The sequence below is a fragment of the Rutilus rutilus genome (genome assembly GCF_951802725.1).
Source record: "Rutilus rutilus genome assembly, chromosome: 25".
In the NCBI taxonomy this organism is placed as follows: Eukaryota; Metazoa; Chordata; class Actinopteri; order Cypriniformes; family Leuciscidae; genus Rutilus; species Rutilus rutilus.
In genome coordinates, this window is record NC_140229.1 from 2799387 (window position 1) to 2819490 (window position 20104).

The 20104-nt window shown below is 36.3% G+C and overlaps 1 protein-coding gene across 2 annotated transcripts in view; it reads right to left on the reverse strand.

The window, feature by feature from the left end:
• Positions 1–9116, reverse strand: part of LOC311285479 (uncharacterized protein) — a 52126-nt gene extending 43010 nt beyond the window's left edge. The window contains exons 1-4 of one of the 2 annotated variants that reach the window (XM_084401125.1): positions 8806–9114; positions 8595–8710; positions 6050–6116; positions 1579–2492 (exon numbers count right to left, since the gene is read on the reverse strand). In XM_084401125.1, the coding sequence (XP_084257251.1) occupies positions 2372–2492; positions 6050–6116; positions 8595–8710; positions 8806–8822 (321 nt within the window). In that variant the 5' untranslated portion in view covers positions 8823–9114 and the 3' untranslated portion in view covers positions 1579–2371. Of the gene's footprint in view, positions 1–1578; positions 2493–6049; positions 6117–8594; positions 8711–8805 lie in introns of those variants that run through there. The other variant, XM_084401126.1, reaches the window with a different exon arrangement.
• Between the last annotated feature and the right edge of the window lie 10988 nt (positions 9117–20104).

A 20104-nucleotide genomic window follows, 5' to 3' on the forward strand; every position in this document is an offset into this window, starting at 1 on the left:
TCAAACAGTTGAAAAGAAAACTATTTATATAATATTATACAGTAGTATTTAAAGTACATGGCCAGTATCAAGCCCTAAGGCTCTTTAAAAGTATTAAACTCTCAGGCACGGCTTTTTAAAGCCAAAATTTCGCTTTGTCTTCACAATCTTTCATTTTCTAATTATTTTTGCGTTATTTTATCCAAATAAACAACAAATGCTCGGCACACTGAACACATCAGGAGGAAACAAATGACTCTCCAGCTAAGGTTTTGCATTCATTTACACAGTGTTGCCTACACCACGGCCTCAGTAAGAAGTCACTCTTGCTATAAATGAATGTTCATGCTTCATCTGAAGTACAGCAGGCAGCAGCAGAGTATTATAAACTCACGCTTCCTCCTGGATGCAGTAGAAATGCCCCTCTTGCCATCTAGTGGTGACACGTGATGATACAGCAGGTTCATGATTCAACAACACTCTCCCTCCTGAACCCCGCCCTCCACAGGCGTCTCAGCCAACCGGATGTCGGGCATCGAATGATTGACAGACAGAGAGCGGCTGTGATTCGCTGTCAGAGAAACCGGTCTAATGTCTGAAAACACGTATTTTAAAGAGGTCATGAACTGAGAACTCAAGTTTGTCATTGTTAGGATTTGACCCTTACTGTAAAGTTTTACCAAATATTGATAGAGTATTTGGAAAAAGATAGGCCTATACGGCCAGCCCTATTTCAGAGTAATGTTAATGATAAATGTCAGAGATGTATTTTTGTGTGCTATTTCAAATGTAAGTGCTTTAAAGATCAGAGAAGAGGAAAAGAGAAAATAAAACCATTATTTAAAGAAACAGATATCAGTGTAGTCTGACTCTTGATAGCCAAAAACCCTTCTAAATATATCACCTAAATAACTCTGTATAGAAAACATACAACAGGAAGGAAAAGCATTTATTCTTATTTGATTTAGATTTTTATTAACAATAAAGTACTTCATTGTTCAAATGGATTTTTGGACATTTTAAAAAGCACAATGCATTGCCATGTGAATGTCTTTATCACAGAATAAACACATTTGGGGTTATACCAGACCCCTCTGTCAGGTTTTATCATCAAATCTGAACATTATCCATGACATCAGCGTGCCGTTACTGAACTGAGTTCATCTGAACTGATGAACTGTTCATTTTTCCCTTAGTTGTTCATAACAAAAGTAGATGTTACTTGTTCAGATGACATTTTCCGGTGAAAACTCTTATGTTGGTCATACTTCCAAAAAGTGGAATCTGTGATTGTGAATGACAGGATCCACACCTGTGACTGACAGCCGCACGTTCTCCTCAAAACACTGTATTCATCCGCGCTGTGCCGTGCCGAGGCACAACCCACGTAAAGCTGATAATTCCGCGAATAACTGCAATTGCAGATTTCGAACAGAGATGGCAACAAAGAGGAAAAACTACGGACTGCAGCTTTAAAGACCTGTTCCTTTTGTTATAAAATATAGTTACAAAATCTGTTATAGGGAAACAATTAAATAATGTTAAAACTCCGGCCCACCAGGAATCTCAAAGCTGGAGCCAGGCCTGACGTGCTACTCTTTTCTTCAAAACGGTTCATTTTTGTTAATGGTGATCTGTCTGAGCACTTGCTTTAAGAGCCCTTCTTTGAGCTGAGAGTATTTTGGCCTTCATTAGCAGCTTTTCATCTGCCAGGTGAGAGAACAGCAGAGAAACTTATCCCCCCCCCCCCAAACAATTACTGTAATGTGCTTTCTGAATCTACAACAGTGAACAACACGTTTCTATGCCAGCTAATGTTATCTTTTAGTGAGGCCAGTAACTTAGTGCATGTGCATGACTTTGTTGTTCTGGTACTTAGATTTGTTTACAATAATAAAAGCGGGCTTATCTAATAGTTTAGAGAGCTGAAAAGATGATTCATACCCTAAATGTTGCATAAATGTTTACTGTAGTCTTTTCCTAGTGCGATAACTTCCTTTCACAGTGTGATCCTATGAACATTACATACAATCTAAAGGTTTAAACAGAAATATGTCACTTGTATTGACAGAAAACATTCTTCAAATTTGTGTCAAAATGCTTCTAATTTGACATGAATGAAAATAGATGTTTGTTTAATACAACTTACAGTAACAATTTTTTTTTTTTTGTCATCTGGAGATGTTTTGTAAAGACTTTTCGTGGCAGAATGATCTACATGCATACCTCGTTTTCATTCACGTCACATCAAATATGGCGCTCACTCTGTCTAAGGTCCACTGCAGTTTAGTTGATACAAAATCAATATACTTGAGATTGAATTAAATGTCAGAGGGAGTAAAAATGTCTCTTCTTTTTAACTAGGCTATTAAATTCCCAGACGAGTCTTTCTCTATCTCAGACCCAGTCGGAAGACGCCGTTATTCCCCGTCCATCTTCTGTATGTAATGTAGATCAGAAGAATGACACATGAGGCTAAAGTCATTCCAAACACACCGCTGTTCAACCACTGCCTGTAAAACACACAATTACAGCATTTATTTATCTAAATAATGACATTTTCATTTCGATTTTTGGGTGAACTGTTCCTTTAACAATTGATCCGCTCTGGGCTTTTCACACTGTGCTTACCCCAGAGCGTTGTTTAGAACGACGATAACCTGGGGTTAAATGTGTTGTTTAGAACAACGATAACCTGGGGTTAAAAGCGTTGTTTAGAACTACGATAACCTGGGATTAAAAGCGTTGTTTAGAACAACGATAACCTGGGGTTAAAAGCGTTGTTTAGAACAACGATAACCTGGGGTTAAATGTGTTGTTTAGAACAACGATACAACGATAACCTGGGGTTAAATGTGTTGTTTAGAACTACGATAACCTGGGGTTAAAAGCGTTGTTTAGAACGACGATAACCTGGGGTTAAAAGCGTTGTTTAAAACGACGATAACCTGGGGTTAAAAGAACGACAATAACCTGGGGTTAAAAGCGTTGTTTAGAACGACGATAACCTGGGGTTAAAAGCGTTGTTTAGAACAACGATAACCTTGGGTTAAAAGCGTTGTTTAGAACAACGATAACCTGGGGTTAAAAGCGTTGTTTAGAACAACGATAACCTGGGGTTAAATGTGTTGTTTAGAACAACGATACAACGATAACCTGGGGTTAAATGTGTTGTTTAGAACTACGATAACCTGGGGTTAAAGTTGTTTAGAACGACGATAACCTGGGGTTAAAAGCGTTGTTTAAAACAACGATAACCTGGGGTTAAAAGCGTTGTTTAGAACGACGATAACCTGGGGTTAAAAGCGTTGTTTAGAACGACGATAACCTGGGGTTAAATGTGTTGTTTAGAACGACGATAACCTGGGGTTAAAAGCGTTGTTTAGAACGACGATAACCTGGGGTTAAAAGCGTTGTTTAGAACTACGATAACCTGGGGTTAAAAGTGTTGTTTAGAACGACGATAACCTGGGGTTAAAAGCGTTGTTTAGAACGACGATAACCTGGGGTTAAAAGCGTTGTTTAAAACGACGATAACCTGGGGTTAAAAGCGTTGTTTAGAACAACGATAACCTGGGGTTAAAAGCGTTGTTTAGAACAACGAAAACCTGGGGTTAAATGTGTTGTTTAGAACTACGATAACCTGGGGTTAAATGTGTTGTTTAGAACAATGATAACCTGGGATTAAAAGCGTTGTTTAGAACAACGATAACCTGGGGTTAAAAACATTGTTTAGAACGATGTTTAACCTAGGGTTAAGTGCAGTGTGAAAATCATCATTCTAAACCCCGGTATTAGCCCCGGGTAAAGGAACATTTCACACTTAGACCAGCTTTTTACCCTGGGTTATGAAACCCTGTTAACCCCGTATCGCGGTGCCAAACATGTGCAGTGTGAAACGATTACCCAGCGTTTAGAATGAAATAATACTCCCATTTATACAAACGGATTGATATCTGTAAACTCTTCTTGTTTGACCCGATATCTTTCAGTTCTGCTTCAAAACAAAGCCGAACATGACATGCAAACTTCATAAACAAAGACGACCTCCGTGAAGCATCAAGCCCTGATCTGTGATCTCTTTCAGAGGGTAAACAGCCAGCTGTGTGTGTGTGTGTGTGTGTGTAAACCGTGAGACAGCGGCAGGTGTTGTCCACAGAAGGGCCGCTTTGAGACGGAGCGGCATCAGGGGTCATAAGGTTATTTTTGGGTGCTTGTGAGTTTTAAACCTCATCAGTATTTGAATAAACAACACCAACATGTCCAAACACAGATGCCGCTCTCTCTGACTGCAGTTATGTGTCAGTGTGGCAGAGTATAACATTCAACGCTGCTTTCCAGGAAGGCAGATGAAAATGGTTTAGGGAAATTTCAGTCGATTGATTGTGAACTATCTGAAAAGATCCAAAGATCCACTGCAAGTCCCTTAATGACTCTTTCCTGTTTATATGAACGGGAATAACCCGTAGCTCTTCCCTAAACATTTAGAGAAGGCCCATGACTGAGCCATATTTTGTTTACAGCCCACAGAACGACTTCTATCTAACCACGCTTTGATGAAAAACTGTGGTTTTTAAATAAATAGGAGAGATTGCAAACACTGTGACGCGGATGACACTTTTCCCAGGTGTGAAGCGTAGGATCAGATATTTCTACTGTATGACGCAGTCACTTTGATTATTTCCTCTACTTGTTTTTTTAAAGCGGATAATGACTGCCAGTAAGTTCACTTCAGGAGAAACACTGCAGACTCTTTTACAATGACAAGACAAGAAACAGAACCATTGTTGACACCGTTTAAGAATAAGTGTCTTCAGAAAATGTTTTGGCTGTTTTATAAATATTTCAGCGCATTATAAATTAGTAAAACAAAATATTTGAATCTGCAAAGAGCATGTGACCCGACTCATGCTAGCGTATCGGTTCAAAAGAGTCATCTTAATGAACAGGTTCAAGTAACAGATTCATTTGCCATGTTCAGTGTGGAATTTCAGCTTTACTATAGTATGGACTAGTACAATAGTGGCCAAAAGTGATGTCCGGCGTTAGGTAAATTGCCATCTTTACCTTTTATTCAAATATTATTAATAATTAGTTCAATATTGTGTAGTTGAGCTTGCAGAGTCGATTGTTTTATTTGTGATGATAACGCAATGAAACATGACAAATTGTGCCGACATCATTTTTGGCCGGACTACTGTCATACAAATAAATTATTAGCCAACAAAATATTAATAACTGATTATATTGTTGTCAATGTGAACATTTTTGTTTTTCTATGCATTTTTTTTTTTTTTGCATAGTCAAATAAAACCTGTAGCTGTAGTAAGCCTTTTTTGCCATATAATTTTATCAGATAATTACCTTAACCAAGTTTAGTGTTTTATTCTTCCTTCATATTTAAAATATTTAAAAAAGCAAAAATATTTTCCTCATATTTTGATGGTTTAATCGAACTTGTAGGGTCATTAAAAACACTTTTGGCCACTACTGTATAAAGTGCTGCCTACTATTTTTAAAAATAGTATATGAAACAGGAATAAACTTAGCTCAACACGTTTGTCACAGTATTTCATGTTGTGTGTTGCACATTTAGGCAAATGTATTTGGTCATCAGGGTTTTCCATAAACACAGACAATTTGCTTACTTTGCACAAATATTTATAACTAATTGTTGAATACATTTTTTTTGTCACTGCATTGCATTTTGTTTTTATGCTATTTGTGTGTGTGTATGTATATATATATATATATATATATATATATATATATATATATATATATATATATAAGTAGGTTCATCAAAACATCCTCTTAAACTAATATAGACCTAATGTGCCACAAAATTATCATTATTATTATTATTATTTATGCGCACAACATCTTTCTGAATCTAGCAAAACTCGCATCCTCGCATCATGTGTTTTGGTGTCTTGTGTCCTGATGCCCTCTAGTGGTTTTCTGGGAAACTCCTGACACAAGCCTTATTATTATAATGGCAGCTGGTATGATTATGCAAAGATCTGAGCCGGAAGGACACTGAAACATTGAACACTGAAAGTACACTTACATGCTGATGTAACTGGCAAAGTTTTGAGTATCTGACATCAGGAGCAGCGCTGGTGTGGAAACGCCGCCTGCGATAAGAGCAAAAATAGACGATTGTGATATAGGTTTTATTAATTCATTTTTCAGATATGATTTAAAAACAAATAAAATGCATGCAATTTTTTTATATGTTTTATTATTTTATAAAGCATTACAAACACATAATCTTAGTAATTGAATACAGTGCTGGTCAGAATTATTTGCCCCCTTGGTAAATATGATCAAAGATGGCTGTAAAAAATAAATCTGCATTGTTTATCCTTTTGGTATTTTATAAAAAATAAAATAAAATAAAAAATTTATTGAAGTAAAATAAAATACTTTTATACCGCTTTTATTAAATACTTTTTGCAACCTCCTTTTTCCAAGATATCAGCTCTGAGTCTTCTCCTATAATGCCGGATGAGTTTGGAGATCAGAGACCATTCCTCCATACAGAATCTCTCCAGATCCTGCAGATTCCCAGATCCATGTTGGCACTTCTCCTCTTCAGGTCAGCCCACTCCTCTTCTATAGGGGTTCAGGTCAGGGTCTGGGACGGCCATTGCAGATGCTTGGTTTTGTGCTCAGTGACACATTTTTGATTTGATTTTGATGTTTGTTTTTGGATCACTGTCCTGTTGGAAGATCCTAACATGGCCCGTCATAAGATTTCTAGCACAGGTTGTCAGGTTTAGATTTGTTATATGTTGGTATTTGATCAAATGATGCCATGTATCTGAGCAAGACGTCCAGGACCTCTGGGTGAAGATTAGGCCCACAGCACTAAAGATACAGCAGAGTATTTCATTTTTATCCCTGTATGAACCAAACCCATATTAAGTGTTTGCTGCCAAAAAGCTCTTTTTTTGTTTTGTTTCATCTGTCCATTGAACGTTTGAAAAGTAAGTGACACGACGGGAACTTCAAACGGGACGGGCTCTATGGTCAGAAGAAACTTAGAGATGGGTTTGGTTCATACAGGGATAAAAATGAAATATTCTGCTGTATCTTTAGTGCTGTGGGCCTAATCTTCACCTAGAGGTCCTGGACATCTTGCTCAGATACATGGCATCATTTGATCAAATACCAACATATAACAAATCTAAACCTGACAACCTGTGCTAGAAATCTTATGACGGGCCATGTTAGGATCTTCCAACAGGACAGTGATCCAAAAACAAACATCGAAATCAAATCAAAAATGTGTCACTGAGCACAAAGCCAAGCATCTGCAATGGCCGTCCCAGACCCTGACCTGACCCCTGTAGAAGAGGAGTGGGCTGACCTGAAGAGGAGAAGTGCCAACATGGATCTGGGAATCTGCAGGATCTGGAGAGATTCTGTATGGAAGAATGCTCTCTGTTCTCCAAACTCATCCGGCATTATAGGAGAAGACTCTGATATCTTGGAAAAAGGAGGTTGCAAAAAGTATTTAATAAAAGCGGGCAATAATTGTTCCCAACGTGTTTTGGAGAATAACATGTTTCATAATGTGATTTCCCCCCCACTTTCAATTATTTTACTTCAATGAAAGGTTTGATGTTTGCTAATTTTGTTTTGATGAAATATAAAAAGGATAAACAATGCAGAATTATTTTTTACAGCCATCTTTGGTCATATTTACCAAGGGGGCAAATAATTCTGGCCAGCACTGTATATATTCAATTGTATATTATTGCACAGTACAATTATAAAAATGGAGTTATTGACAAATATATAAATCAATATTTTTTTTATATTATTTATATATTATTTTTGTCTAAATATATTTTTATAGAGATCCAACGATAATTGATTTTAAACCCCAACGCTTTCCCCCCCAATTATAGCCCTCCTGTGGAGAAAATCCAGCTTTTAATGTTGTTTATATATCCATGTGGTGTTTTTAATATGCTTTAAGACAAAGCATGTGTAAATTCATAAGTCGACAGCATTGCTGAGTATTTCCTCCTTAAAACTGCAGTGAACCAAAGACAGTCTCAAACACACGCTTTGAAATCGCTGGTGTTTCTGACGTCACAAACTACCTTGTAACCAATCAGATCAACGTGTGATCGTCAACCAGTGGATCTCTGAGCTGAGTGAGTGAGTGGAGGCGGGGCTCATTTGCATATTCATGGTACTGCGCATACTAAATGAGGCGAGGGAATCGAGTTACATTCAAGATATTTTAAGGCATGAAGACATTTTTTCACAGGACTTTTTTTTTTTTTAATAGCTATGTCATTTTGGTGATCAAAGATTAGTTTTAAGGGATAAAATTATTAACTACAGGTGGACTTTTCCATAATCAGATATCACTTTTGTAATATCGGATTCACCGATAAATGGCAACTTCTTTTGGGCATTTTGAGAATTGCGAGTCCTCAAGTAAAGTAACTTGCCTCTCTTAATTCGCAAACTTTATTTAACGTAGCTAACGGCCATTAATGCATGTTACATTAAATGCTTGATATCCTATACATTCATTTCTTTTGTGAGATTTCAAGGCTACAAATGTACAGTGTTTATCATTAAAAAGTTACCCATGACAAAGCTTATGTTCTTCGAGCACAAGAGTCCATGAGATTGATCAAAACAGCTGCATAAGTAGGAGTGCTTGCGTTTGTCTGTCATGTTTCCCAGTAGGAGAGATCCAGACCTGAAACACAACCACCATATTCCATCACTTACTGAAGATCTTGAAGCGTTTCCCACATTCTTTGTGAAAGATTGAGCTGTATAAAGAGCTTTAACCTTGGTAAGAGGTGCATCTGAATCTCCTGTCTTCCTTCAGTTGAGATGAGCAGCGCACATTGGGTCGTGTGTTTGCTCCCGCTGTTCCACTCAACCAGCAGAGACGAGTTATTGCTGACAGACACTGACAAACTGACGTTACCTGCTGAGGACACACACACACACACGCTGAAATATTGACTACCTGTCTCTAAATGAGCCCACTCTCAGAACACTTACCGACACAACTCTCGCTTCGTGCAGAACAAGAGAATCCTAGAAGGAAAAGGGCGACAATAAATGATGGAAAAGTCGTCATCTCTTCCTCGTGTTTGTCAGCGACTTCATCCTAGTCATGTGTACCTGAGAGCAGGGCATATTGACAGAGCAATATACCACAGAGAGCCTCACACACACTCTCTCGGGACGCACCCGGCACAAACAGAGCTCGTGAGGGGATGGAGAATTATCTGGAGAGCTTTCTAGAAGAGATTCATTCCATGAAGTGCAGACGCCCGTACAAAGAGTCTCTGAAATGCTTGTAATATATTCAGGCCTTGCTAAGATGAGAGACTGATGCCCTCACAACGGATTGTTATTGAGAGAGTTAGTGGAGGTCACTTAGGCAGTCATCACTATTATTGCTCATTAAGTGTTAATGATTCGCAGAAACCCCAGACAATTACTGAAACCCCATTGCAACTACACTGGATGGTTGCATTATATGTAACTTTACTGGAAAATGCTGTCAAATTAAAATGTAAATGCTTTAACGTTGCATTAGGGTATATGTAATTTACTGGAAAATAAAATTAAATGCTTTAACGTTGCATTATATGTAATTTTACTGGAAAATGTTGTCAAATTAAAATGTAAATGCTTTAACGTTGCATTAGGGTATATGTAATTTACTGGAAAATAAAATTAAATGCTTTAACGTTGCATTATATGTAATTTTACTGGAAAATGTTGTCAAATTAAAATGTAAATGCTTTAACGTTGCATTAGGGTATATGTAATTTACTGGAAAATAAAATTAAATGCTTTAACGTTGCATTATATGTAATTTTACTGGAAAATACTGTCAAATTAAAATGTAAATGCTTTAACGTTGCATTAGGGTATATGTAATTTACTGGAAAATAAAATTAAATGCTTTAACGTTGCATTATATGTAATTTTACTGGAAAATGTTGTCAAATTAAAATGTAAATGCTTTAACGTTGCATAAGGGTATATGTAATTTACTGGAAAATAAAATTAAATGCTTTAACGTTGCATTATATGTAATTTTACTGGAAAATGTTGTCAAATTAAAATGTAAATGCTTTAACGTTGCATAAGGGTATATGTAATTTACTGGAAAATAAAATATAAATGCTTTAACGTTGCATTATATGTAATTTTACTGGAAAATACTGTCAAATTAAAATGTAAATGCTTTAACGTTGCATTAGGGTATATGTAATTTACTGGAAAATAAAATATAAATGCTTTAACGTTGCATTATATGTAATTTTACTGGAAAATACTGTCAAATTAAAATGTAAATGCTTTAACGTTGCATAAGGGTATATGTAATTTACTGGAAAATACTGTCAAATTAAAATGAGCCCGAAACGGCACTTAATGCCTTTATACACTCACCTAAAGGATTATTAGGAACACCATACTAATACTGTGTTTGACCCCCTTTCGCCTTCAGAACTGCCTTAATTCTACGTGGCATTGATTCAACAAGGTATTGAAAGCATTCTTTAGAAATGTTGGCCCATATTGATAGGATAGCATCTTGCAGTTGATGGAGATTTGTGGGATGCACATCCAGGGCACGAAGCTCCCATTCCACCACATCCCAAAGATGCTCTATTGGGTTGAGATCTGGTGACTGTGGGGGCCATTTTAGTACAGTGAACTCATTGTCATGTTCAAGAAACCAGTTTGAAATGATTCGAGCTTTGTGACATGGTGCATTATCCTGCTGGAAGTAGCCATCAGAGGATGGGTACATGGTGGTCATAAAGGGATGGACATGGTCAGAAACAATGCTCAGGTAGGCCGTGGCATTTAAACAATGCCCAATTGGCACTAAGGGGCCTAAAGTGTGCCAAGAAAACATCCCCCACACCATTACACCACCACCACCAGCCTGCACAGTGGTAACAAGGCATGATGGATCCATGTTCTCATTCTGTTTACACCAAATTCTGACTCTACCATCTGAATGTCTCAATAGAAATCGAGACTCATCAGACCAGGCAACATTTTTCCAGTCTTCAACTGTCCAATTTTGGTGAGCTCGTGCAAATTGTAGCCTCTTTTTCCTATTTGTAGTGGAGATGAGTGGTACCCGGTGGGGTCTTCTGCGGTTGTAGCCCATCCGCCTCAAGGTTGTGCGTGTTGTGGCTTCACAAATGCTTTGCTGCATACCTCGGTTGTAACGAGTGGTTATTTCAGTCAAAGTTGCTCTTCTATCAGCTTGAATCAGTCGGCCCATTCTCCTCTGACCTCTAGCATCAACAAGGCATTTTCGCCCACAGGACTGCCGCATACTGGATGTTTTTCCCTTTTCACACCATTCTTTGTAAACCCTAGAAATGGTTGTGCGTGAAAATCCCAGTAACTGAGCAGATTGTGAAATACTCAGACCGGCCCGTCTGGCACCAACAACCATGCCACGCTCAAAATTGCTTAAATCACCTTTCTTTCCCATTCTGACATTCAGTTTGGAGTTCAGGAGATTGTCTTGACCAGGACCACACCCCTAAATGCATTGAAGCAACTGCCATGTGATTGGTTGATTAGATAATTGCATTAATGAGAAATTGAACAGGTGTTCCTAATAATCCTTTAGGTGAGTGTATATAATGCACGGTAACTCTTTATTTTACAGTGTCCTTCTTGCACGTGTTACGTGTACTTACTATAGTAATATCTATAAATTATGCATAATTACATGCAACTAACCCTAAACCAAACCCTAACCCTGTAGTTCAGTATCATTACTCAGTATTTAAATGTATAATTACACTGTAACACAGGCACATTAAAATAGAGTGTAACCTAATGCACTATAAAGGTTTTTTAATGTATTATTTATGCATTGTAATGTACCTTATAATGCATTGTGTGATCTCATGAATAATTGTAACCACAGTTAAAACACATTACAATACTTATCTATTCTATGTTACACCTTTAATGCATTAAAACACATCCATCCATCCAATTATAAATACATTAATAATGCATCATATACTATAAAGGCTTCAAATAAAGTGTTACCCTTTCTTTTTTTTTTTGCCTAATTTGCAGGTGCATTTAGAATAAAACGTGCAATGCATTCTGGGACAGCTCTCGATGGTCCTCGCTGCATATGGAAAGCCTCTATCCTATGGGCGTGATGAGTAAACACGAGTCTGACACCATGATCATGCACTTTTATCTGCATGAGATGCACGTACGGCTTTCGGTTCACGTTTCTCAGTGTGCGTGTGTGAATGCATGTTACTGGGAGACTTTCACCTCATTCATGACGAGGAAATACCACAGTCATGCATCATTTTCTCCCAGATTCATCTAAATATGCAAGAGCATGAATGTTTTATTCATGTTCTGCAACATGGAGACATTTGACAGAGGAGCTATAGGTCTAAACTCGAAACTATTTTCTCTTTAAATTAATTAAATTAAGAGCTGCAAGAGATTATTGTTCATTTTTGATTATGTATTTATAGTTTACACAGACAGACACAATTTATCCATGTTTATTTAGAATTTTAAATAAATAAATCAATGTAATAATATTGAATATTATGAATGTGATATTATATTTAATAGGCTACTTAATAATATTTAAATTGTATTTAAATAATCTATTATTTTATATATGATTTATTTAAAATGTATTAAATTGTTATTTCAAATTTTATTATTTTAAATAATTGATTTAACAATATTCAATAATATATATATATATATATATATATATATATATATATATATATATATATAATATATATATATATATATATATATATATATATATATATATATATATATATATATATATATATATATATATATATATAATATATATATATATATATATATATATATATATATATATAAAATATATATATATATATATGTATATTTGTATATTAAGACCATGCTGTGCAGAATACAATTTTGAACAGAGAACAGGGCAATAACCAAAAAATAAATAAACCACTGTATGAATTGAAGTGATGTGCAATATAAAACAAAATGCAATGCAAATGTTCTCCACCAGCTGGCGCTCTTGCTGTACTAGTCGAACCCACAAAAGACTTTTAAACTTTCACTTAATTCATCATCAATATCTAATTATATTTCAATTTTACATGTATCAATGCATGCATCTGATGTCTACCTACTGAATAAATTATGTATGTAATTTAGAAATATAGAAAAGTACACACACACACACACACACACACACACACACACACACACACGATGCAATGAAAATCAACAAAGAGAGAGCATTTCAACCTATATGTTATTGCATAGATATCACTAATATCCAACTACATTAGACTTAAAAAAATTTTTTTTTATTATTATGCTATATGAATGTAAACATGGTGAAACAGAAACATCAAATATAAACAGGATCTATAAACATGGTGACTCCTCATTGTTATCCAGAATAGTGACAGGATAACCAGCACACACAAAAACACAAACCGGATGGTGATGTTAAACCAGTCAGCATGAACACTTCCTGCCCACAGCGAACGACGGGCATTTAGAGGAACTGCTCCAGAATAGCACAGAATGTGCCTTTGAATCGCACCAGTCCTATCAGTACGACTGCGTCCGGAAAAGGCCAGAAGATCTGCAATCACACAGTTTCCACAGACCTCGTGTTGCAGCGACTGGGCGTAATATTCCAACATGAGCTACAGGAGCCATTAATGACTTTATAGGGCTGTCAGAGTCCGAGCGTCTCCTCTGGAGAGGGTCGGAGAGGCCAAACAGGTGTGTGTACGCGTGTGTGTGTGTGTGTGTGTGTGTGTGTGTGTGTGTGTGTGTGATGATTGAAAACCACAGAGCAGCAGAAAGCTGAGGGAATAGAAATTATAATTAAAGTCAACGGGGGATGACAGGCCTTAAGCTCGCCGGAGTTAAAGGTCTTATTGGAGCTGGCTAACCGGAATCATAATAATTCGCAAATCCACCTCACTACGGATTCTTCTACCGTCTGAGACGAGCCCTAATGAATAATGGAGGAGATCACCAGCACCATCTCTCTCTCTCTCTCTCTCTGCCAACATGCTGCATTCATATATTATACAAAAATACCAGCACTCAAAGTCTTACAAAACTGATGAAGATCATGTGCAAAACTATAAAAGCCACTTCATAAACAAGAATAATACAACGCCCTATCTAGTTACTCGCTGGTTTCTTTGTGTAAACAACTTGGATATCTAATTCATACAGAACAAACAATATGCATATCATCTTCACAATCATTTCTTTGGTGGTGCTTGCTTTACCAACCAGCCTGAGATTGGTTAGCTGGTCTAGGTTAGTTGGCTTGGCTTACTGTAAAATAATTTACAGTAAAGCTGTGGTTTGCCAAAAAAAAAGAAAAAAACACTGTAAAAATACAGTGAAAATGTTTCTGGTTTTACAGGATTCCTGTATCTTATAACCGTATATTTCATTAATACACGAAATATGCTTTTTTCCTTAAATTGTAACCACGATAATAATACCGTTTTTAAACAAGGAACTATGGAGCTATTTGAAACTATCTTACAGTAAAAGATATGGTGATTCATAGTTTTTACTTGCCATAATCATTACTTTGACAGTTTCAGAGTTGCTTGTTCATGAAATATAGCCAGTTCTTTTATAAAGACGGTGCACAGGGTCATATAAAATAATGCAATAAACATTCACTAAATAACAGTAACAAAAGCCCCCACAATGAACATTACTGATAACAAAATAAGAGGAAAAGAATATGTGAAGTGTAATGCAGGGACTTCTGGAAATGCCATTTTACTTGTTTAACCATAAATGATATGGTAATTCATTGATTTTACTTGCAAAAGCCATACATTTGACAGCGTTTTCCAGTAAAATTACATATAATGCAACGCAACGTTAAAGCATTTACATTTTTTCACTGTCGTTGGAAGGTAACTTACAGTTAACAGGTTTTTACTGTAGCATTTATAGTACTTTTTTTTACAGTGTAGTCTATTTTGATGGTCTTTGTGTTATTGTTTGTGTTATATTTTCTGTTATTAAGTGAATGTTTATTGCACTATATTTTAGTGGTGGATGAAGTACACTGTACTTGAGTTAAAGTATGGATACCCTAAAGTACCCCTTTTCAATTTTACTTGAGTACAACCACAAAAGTACTTGCTTTTTAATGTACTTAAAGGTGACTTATTATTGCCCCTTTTCACAAGATGTATTATAAATCTATGGTGTCCCCAGAATGTGTCTGTGAAATTTCAGCTCAAAATACCCCCCAGATCATTTATTTTAGCTTATCAAAGTTGCCCGTTTTTTGGTGTGAACAAAAACGCGTAGTTTTTGTGTGTGTTCCTTTAAATGCAAATGAGCTGTTGCTCCGCCTCCGTTCTGAAGACGATCCTTTACACGAGCTTCGGAAACTCCAGCGATAACAAAACACGACGATAGCGAAATCCAGGAATAACCAGTAGTGGAGTGAAGCCTTTACAGAGAGACTCAGGAAGAGATTGTAACTTTAAGACGCATCTGGACGTTTCTGAATGGTTAGTGAATACATTTATCTAGTTGTTGTGGAGTTAAATTGATTTATGTCATCGACTTGCATACCGTCATGTTTAACTTTTACACAAGTTTACACGGTTCCCTGAGGTCTTTGTAAGACAGCTGTGACACAAATAGTGTTCTGTGCTCGTCTGTGCTGCAACGACAGAACAGTTTGCATGCTTTGCTTGAACTTTTGCCATTGCGAAAACCAAATGGCGGTGCCGTGGGTGTAAACATGCAGATTAAGGAGCGGTAATATTATAATAAGATCCTTTTGTCCCTTTATAATAAGAAAATTACATATAATGCAACATTAACGCATTTACATTTTAATTTGACAGCATTTTCCAGTAAAATTATAATGCAATGTAAAGCAATTAATTTTTTTTTTTACTGTTTTATGTTTTTTACTGTATAGCATTTAATAGTATTTTTCTGTAAAAATTACTAACATAATTATTTTTTTACAGTGTAGACTCTTTTTTGATGGTCTTTTACATTAACATTAATTCATTTGGCTGACACGTTTATCCAAAGCGACTTGCATTGCATTCAACATACACACTTTTGACTTTAGCCATCATAGCAACACCCTAGAGATTGCACCACAACACCAGAGTTGAGAGTTATGAATGGCCAGACACTGCTCATATTTTCTTCATAAAATGCAAAACATTAAAGTATTTACATTTTAATTTGACAGCAATTTCCAGTAAAATTACATATAATGCAATGTTAAAGCATTTCATTATTTTTGTTACTGTCGTGACAGTTAACAGGTTTTTACTGTAGCATAATAGTATTTTTCTGTAAAAATTACTAACATATATATATATTTTTTTTTTTACAGTGTAGTCTTTTTTGATGGTCTTTCACATTAACATTAATTCATTACATTGCATTCAACACTTTTGACTTCAGCCATTATGCAACTACTTAGCAACCACACAGAACACCCTAGCAACACCCTAGAAATTGCACCACAACACCAGAGCAGTGAGTTATGAATGGCCAGACACTGCTCATATTTTCTTCATAAAATGCAAAACTGGTTATTTGATATTCAAGGCTCATCAGACTGATTCAGACCTGCCGTCGAGTGGCAGCGAGTCCTGTAAGATTCTTGGCTGCTGTCTGGATAACTAACGGACGAGGTCAGACATGTTTGACATTCACAGCAGAGCGGCGAAAACTAAATTAGATCACATTAGCTGAGATTTCTACTACAGCCAATTTAGCAAAGTTTCACAGAGATTGCTAATGCAAATACACCCCCCCCCCCCCCCCCGACCCCCGCCGTCCAGAAGCGCTGAAGATTAAACTGTCGCTTAATCACCATCCGCACAATGACCCTGGTAATTTTCCACGGACGTATTAAAAGTTAGACTGCTTGCTTTGTGAACTAGGAGAAAGAGTTGTTTGTACGGCGCCGCTTTTTCTTAGCGTACGCTAATCGTTCGTGCGTTATCATTACCAGGAACATGTAGTAAAGTAAGGAGGGTTATTTTTGATTTCATGAGGATTTGAAAGCGAATTGCTCAGTGAGGCTACAGGAACGATTTGATTGAGCGGCCGCCAGTGGAGAGAGGTTCTGTCAGGTTAGTTAGCCGTGTTTTGCATAGTTACTCCACGCTGACTTTTTCAGGCAGATAATTTGTGCAATCACGAGCGGTTGTGATTTTCTCCTTACCACTGATTAAAAGTAACAGCCAATGCAATATGCTGATGCCAGCAGTTCTTAACAATCACATTAGCATTGCTATTACCCAGAGTAGAATGAATCTACACACACACACACACACACACACACACACACACACACACACACACACACACACACACACACACACACACACACACACACACACACACACACACACACAGGCTGTTCTTTATCTCATTACATATAAATACTAGTTCAGCACTTATGCCCTGTATGGAGAACAGGAGGTGAAAAAAACAGAACCCAGATCATTCATAATTCAGATCAGCAGAAATTATTTAACTGTATTTGTTAAAACCAAATTTTCACATTCTTAGAAGAAAAAATCAGTAACCCTAATATGAGCAATTGTAATAGTCATGCTTGTGTTTGCAAACCACACCAGTTTAGCTTAAGGATTGCAATATGTTTATCCTTAAGTACCAAACCAGACACTAATTACAGTAAAATATTGTATATGCATAAACAGAAACAAAAATCTGATGCACATCATGTTGGTTGAAATTTGTTAGTTTTGAGCACAGGATATTTGTGCTCAATATAGCTGAGTTAATTTAACAAAATATGTATTTTTATGTATAAAAAAAAATTAAGTGCAACAGTCGAGTTCGGTAACTAAAAATTCTATTAATTTTGAGAAATAACTTTTAAAGACAGCCGTACAGTGAGTTACGAGGTTGTTAATCGATGGTATATGTTTGTGTTGAAGCCATCAGTTCACATTATTATTTCAACTCATTTTTTAAATAACCGTGTTTAACAGAGGACTTCCTGCTGAAAAACTACATTGCATGATTCTGCAAACACATCTTACATGTAACACCCATGAATTATGTAATAGCCAATCTCACTATATGCTCAAACTGCTCAAATATTAGGGATGCGCCTATACTTGAACATTTTGCCCGATACCGATAACCGATAATTCTTTATATTTGAAAGCCGATAACCGATATATTGGCCGATAAATCTAAATCTTATGATGTATATAATTTTTGAGAGCCTGATTACAAAAACAAAAGTCTCACCATTGAAAGCCATGTCTCAAACACACAATTATGATGTTCTCATTATAATTTTATGTAGCCGATATGACAGATGCACTTGCACTGAACTGGATTTTCCTTTTTTGAAGTGATTCAGATCATATTTCAAGCAATTCAGAACCATCATGTTGAACAGGTTGCATCTGAAGAGTCTCAGCTGAAGGAAATAATACATTATTTATCGGCTTTAATATATCGGCCAAATTTTCTTTAATGGGCCAATAACATAAAAAATTTACAATTATCGTCCAATACCGATATGGTGGCCGATATATATCGTGCATCCCTAGTATATATGCATATTTTGTTTCTATCAACATCTTTAGTCAATAGTTTTATAATTTGATTATGCTGTATGCAATGCTTCATGGGATTGTAGTTCTTTCCCTCACTACAGCAGTCTTGAATCTTAAGTCTTGAGTCTTCAAATCAAAGTTTGTAGTGTTGTTTTTCGTGACACCCCCCCATAGTGTCACAAAATGAAACTGCAAAAAATAATGAGTGTTATCAAAAAGGTTTCCTGACAGCATTTCAACATGAATGACTCAAATCACCTTTAAGCGCAGAAGATATTCCTGCAGATTCCGGGCTCTCTCTCTCTCTCTCTCTCTCTCTCTCTCTCCGCAGCGTGAATGTAGAAGCGTGACCGGCAGCTTTCCGAGGGTTCAGAGATCGGAGGCACGTCATGGTTTTCATGAGCTCGTGAACTCTGCGCTCTACCTGCAAGATTAAAACACGCCATTGTTTAACATTCCAGGAAGAAGCACCTGAAGAGAGAGGCGAGAGATGAGTCGAGTGGAATCTATTTCCATAATTCTGGCGTGCCTGTCTGCCGGTAAGACCTCAGGTGGTTCATCGGTTGCCCCGGCCAGACCCTATCAATGCGAGGGGCCATCTCATCCTTTCTGCATCTTTTCTCATCACAGCTTGATTAAATGGGCTTCAAATATGCCTCCGGAATAACAAATGTGCAATTCCCTCAGCGCTCGCTCACAGTCCTGCCGTGAAATGCACACACACACACACATACACACACATACACAGAGGAGCCTTTTCTCATGACCACATGCTTGGCTTTACAGTCCTTAGATGCATGTTTTATTCCATTATCATTTGCCAAGCATCACTATTACTTTACACTCATACTGTTAATGAATTAAACAAAGCCTTAAACCTAAATAATACACTGTGACGCGTATAAGTTAACATAGCAACATGCTAAAACCCTCAGAACATTTTTGCAACATCCACAACACCACAACATCATAGCAGTGGCTATTATTGCAAGGGCAAAAAATATCATAATAATAATATTTTATGTATATATGAATTATTTTATGATACATGTTTTTATTGATTATTATTTATTTATTTATATTTTATTATAAATTAAAAATAGAAAACATATATAATTTAATACATTATATATATGCATATATTACAATATATATTATTTTATAATACATTTTTATTATTTATCATTTAAATTTTATTATAAATTAAAAATATTTATGTTAAAAAAATATTTTTATTATTTATTTATTATTGATCATATATATATATTGATTATAAATATATATAAACATTTTACAATACCAAAGGTACTTCTGGAAATGCAAATCCTTTAGCTTTTCAGAAACACTAGCGTTTGAAACTGTAGGTACAATGCTAATTTAATCCACGGCACATCTGTACTATGAATGATGCTTTTAATTCACAAACTTTTAATACATTGACCATCTGT